This window comes from Acanthisitta chloris, unplaced genomic scaffold (genome assembly GCF_000695815.1).
Source record: "Acanthisitta chloris isolate BGI_N310 unplaced genomic scaffold, ASM69581v1 scaffold31639, whole genome shotgun sequence".
NCBI classification, from domain to species: Eukaryota; Metazoa; Chordata; class Aves; order Passeriformes; family Acanthisittidae; genus Acanthisitta; species Acanthisitta chloris.
In genome coordinates, this window is record NW_008693568.1 from 1 (window position 1) to 4,313 (window position 4,313).

Genomic DNA, 4,313 nt, shown 5'->3' on the forward strand with positions numbered 1-4,313 from the left:
GGGCCCCCTTGGCTGCTCCCTGCTGGGACCCTGAAGCTGGTCTCTCTGCTCTTTTGCAGAAGATGGCTCAGGAGGGCCGTCCAGTCGAGTGCTCATCCCTCGGGCCGATGCTCATCCCTCGGGCCGGTTCCCCACCGCGCCTCCTTCGAGCAGGGCAGTGCTGTAGCGACCGTTCCCCCGTATCTCGGCCCCGACACCCCAGCTCTGCGCACCCTGAGTGAATACGCACGGCCTCACGTCATGTCCCCCAGCAACCGCAACCACCCTTTCTACGTGCCGCTGGGCGCAGTCGACCCGGGCTTGCTGGGGTACAATGTGCCAGCCATCTACAGCAGCGATCCGGCGACACGGGAGCGAGAGCTGAGGGAGCGGGAAGCCCGTGAACGAGACCTGAGAGATCGGGACCTGCGTGAACGTCTCAAGCCCGGCTTTGAAGTCAAACCAGCAGAGTTGGAGCAGCTACACGCCATGCCAGCTGCTGCCATGGATCCGTTCCCACGCCACGGCGGGCTGAGTCTGCAGACAGCCCCTGGCCTTCATCCCGCTTTTCCCTTCCACCCAGGGCTGGGCCACTTGGAGCGGGAGAGGCTGGCGCTGGCAGCTGGCCCGACCCTTCGTCCCGACATGTCCTATGCTGAGCGATTGGCAGCTGAACGCCAGCATGCCGAGCGGGTGGCTGCTCTCAGCAATGACCCTCTGGCCCGGCTGCAGATGCTCAATGTGACACCTCATCATCATCAGCATTCCCACATCCACTCCCACCTCCATCTCCACCAGCAGGATGCCATACATGCAGGTAAGGACTCCATGATGGTGGTGCCCTGCACAAAGTCCTGCTCTCCCTCCCACTGTGCTCTCCTTGTGCTCCCTTTGTCTGGCCCTGGTGAAGTCCAAAAGCTGCTGAGACTTGATTTTGAGGCCACAGATCTTCAGCCATAAGAGCCCAGTATCATGGTCATTCATCCCTGCCCTTGCTCCCATCTCACCAAAGACACTTGACACTGCTGCTAAGTGGCGAGCAGAATTGTTTGCACCATGCCCTTTGTTTTGGATCTCTGGGGACACAGTATAAGTGCTGAGGTCCCAGTGGCTACCAGGCTGGTGCTGCTGTGAACTGTATGCCTCACACTGGGGTCTGCAGAGGGAGTGGAAGCCCTGCTAGAACAGTTTTGACAGTATCCTTAGGACTAATGAAATGTTGGTTCTCAGGTTTGCTCTTATGGCTCTTACTGCAGATAGTGGGATGGGATAGGAGAAGAGGTGGGCTACTTGTAAGGAACTGAAGGTTGCTGCTCTTCAGAATTGAGTGGTGGTCCCTTCCATTTCCACATCCTTCAGGAAAGCAAAGTAAAAAGTTTAGGGATGAAAACCTCAGGGAAGAAAAGCCCAAGCTACAATAGAATAGGAACAAAGTGCTGTGCTGCTCAGCTACTGTGAGTGGTCAGTGGGATCTGGTGGTGGAGTCACAGACAGACACTGGCACTAAGCAGCTGCAAGTGCTCAGAGATGACACCAGGTACAAACGAATGCTCCTTCCCCCACACTCCACAGCTGTGCACCTCCAGCCAGCACTCTGGCAATGAGTCCAACCCACCAGAAAGGGCATCTGTCCTGGGTGAGACCTGGAAACGGAAGCACCCAATACAAGATGAATGACCACCAGGGTGGCATGATATGGGGTGTTGCCTTTCATGACAACCGACCTCCTTCGGCTGAGACCGCACAGAGGCCTCACTCCAGCCCCCGGTCCAATGAGCACTGACACCAGTATGAGGATGCTGCAAATGGCGTTTATTGCTTCACTGACACCTTCTTATATACAATCACTCCTTCGTTACCAACTTCATGTCTGCATAGGCAATCCACGTCATTTCCCTTAGCGTAAACCTAAACATCCATAGGAAGGGGTTCCTTCTCCTAACTTTTCCGTACATCGCGAGATCTTCCGACCGCCGTTCCCTACAATGGGGTACAGCCCTGATTGCAGAGCAGGTCCTTGCAGAATTGACTTTTAGGGAGCAATACTTCTCCCGGAAGTAGGGACAGAACTCTGCCAGACTGGTTCATGTGGAATTCAGTGCAGGCAAAAAGAGCAACGCTCAGAAGGACATGGTACTTTGTTGTCTGCCTGTGAAATCATTCCATCCCTGACATGTGCTGACCCTTTCTCAATGCCTGTTTTGTTTTGCCTTGTGCTTTTCTCCTTACCTCTTATAAAGCATAGGACAATATGCTGTTACATCTTTTCTTCCCAGCCTCAGCTTCTGTTCACCCTCTTATCGACCCACTTGCCTCGGGATCACACCTCACCCGGATACCATACCCAGCTGGAACCATCCCCAACCCTCTCCTGCCTCACCCTCTACATGAGAATGAAGTGCTGCGCCACCAGCTCTTTGGTAAGGATGTTCACAGGAACTGCTGGTCTCCTTCAGATAGCATCAGCGGAGCTCTAAGGGGCAGGGCCATCACGGGGAGGTCACAGGGCCAAACCAAGGTCTGTTAAACAGAGCTCTGCCACGGCATAGGACAGGCCCACGCTATTGGGCTGGGCAGATCCTGCATGTGGGCAGGGCTGGGAAAAGGAGTGCAGCAGAGCCTTAACTGAGCTGAGGAGCCATGGGTGAGGATGGAGCTGTTCAGTTCACTTGTTTATTCTCTGTTTTGTCTTTGGCTTCAGCTGCACCCTACAGGGACCTGCCAGGCTCTCTCTCTGCGCCCATGTCAGCAGCACATCAGCTCCAGGCCATGCATGCGCAGTCAGCTGAGCTGCAGCGCCTGGCTCTGGAGCAGCAGCAGTGGCTCCATGCCCATCACCCCCTGCACGGCGTGCCGCTCCCAACGCAGGAGGATTACTACAGGTGCGTGGACCTGCTCTCTCTGTGGCAGGGGGCGAGAGGACTGCTCTCTCCTCACAAGTACACCTCCAGGCTCAGCCCTGGCCTGGGGACGACAGAGGTGATGGGCACAGGGAAGCTTTGGGTGCAGGGGCAGGGCCCCTGAAGCAGGTGACTACCTGAACCCACACCTGGAAGCAGGGTTGCCTTGCCATGGGGCATAGTTGTGGGCTGCCCACCAGGAAGGTCATTCTTGGCAAGTGGCTTTTCAGTGGCTAATCTCATATGAGGTCTCGGCTCCTCTCCTCTGGCAGGGGAGATAACTTGCGTGTTTCACACATGCTAATACAGTTGTGACTTACCAATACCCTGCCAAAATACAAAACATCCACAAGGGTTTGATGCTTTTGCCAAGACAAGGTTTTCACATGGGGAGGCACGTTGGGAAAGAGAGAAATGCAATGTTGTACATTTTCAATAGCATCTCCTACTTCAAGGGTTTGCAAAACTTTCCAGGCCAGCTGTGTCACACAGGTCTAGACTAACAAAAGCAGGGGGACATACTAAACTGCCTTTTTACTCCTCTCATAATCACCTTGTTCCTTCTCTTTATCCTAGCCACCTGAAGAAGGAAAGTGACAAACCCCTTTAAATGGACTTCTACTGTAAACATGGTATCATCATGTCTTTCTCTCAAGAGGAGCAATCAATCAACCAAATCCTGGGGGAGGGGAAGCTGCAGAGTGACACATCCTGATCCCACCATGCAGTAGAGTACAAGAGAAGACGGACAAAAAGTACAGGATGGCATCCTGGGAACAGAAAGTGGAGGAGAGAAAATGGGGAGGGACTGAAACACCACTAATGGACATGAAACGATCGGTACGTGATTTCAGCTGAGCTCTGAAGAGAATCAGGTTTGCACAGAGCTCAGAATGACAAAGACTGACATGAATCCAGGGTGGCAGCAGCTCCATCCTTCATTTTGGGGGAACAGTTGCATTAAATAAAAAGTGCAGAGCATTGCAGGACTTCATGTACATGCTGCTGCTGCCTTTTCCGCTTCTACGAGGAGGAGATGTGGCCAAGAAATAACTCCAGACCCAACAGAGGCTTTTTTCAAGATGCCTCCTCACAGCCTACCCCCTCTAGATGTAAGATTCTGCTTAGTGATACAGAAAAGCAATGTGGAAGTTTTTCAGATTAGCCAGAGCAGCTTCCCATTCTCCAACAGCCCTTCAGATGCAAACAAAGAGTTACAGGACCCCTTCCTAAGCAGCCACTCCTGCCTGTGGAGGGTCCAGTCCCAGCCATCGGGGTGCAAAGCACCGCAAGACTGTTTGCAGGATGGTGGCTGTGTTTTCCCATGGCTGATGGGAACAGGCACGGTCACGAGGTGCAAAGCACCAGGAAACTTTGAGACTGCGATCGCCACCGTGACCCCCTCGAGCGCTGACGGGGCCGAGCGGTAACACT

At 53.9% G+C, this 4,313-nt stretch overlaps 1 protein-coding gene across 1 annotated transcript; it reads left to right on the top strand.

The window, feature by feature from the left end:
* Positions 1-59: 59 nt before the first annotated feature.
* Positions 60-3,489, top strand: LOC103810225 (atrophin-1-like; the record flags this gene model as incomplete). The annotated part of the gene is made up of 4 exons (XM_009083118.1): positions 60-796; positions 2,256-2,399; positions 2,681-2,861; positions 3,456-3,489. Coding segments are annotated over 4 exons (1,096 nt in total), but the record flags the coding sequence as incomplete, so codon positions are not given.
* Between the last annotated feature and the right edge of the window lie 824 nt (positions 3,490-4,313).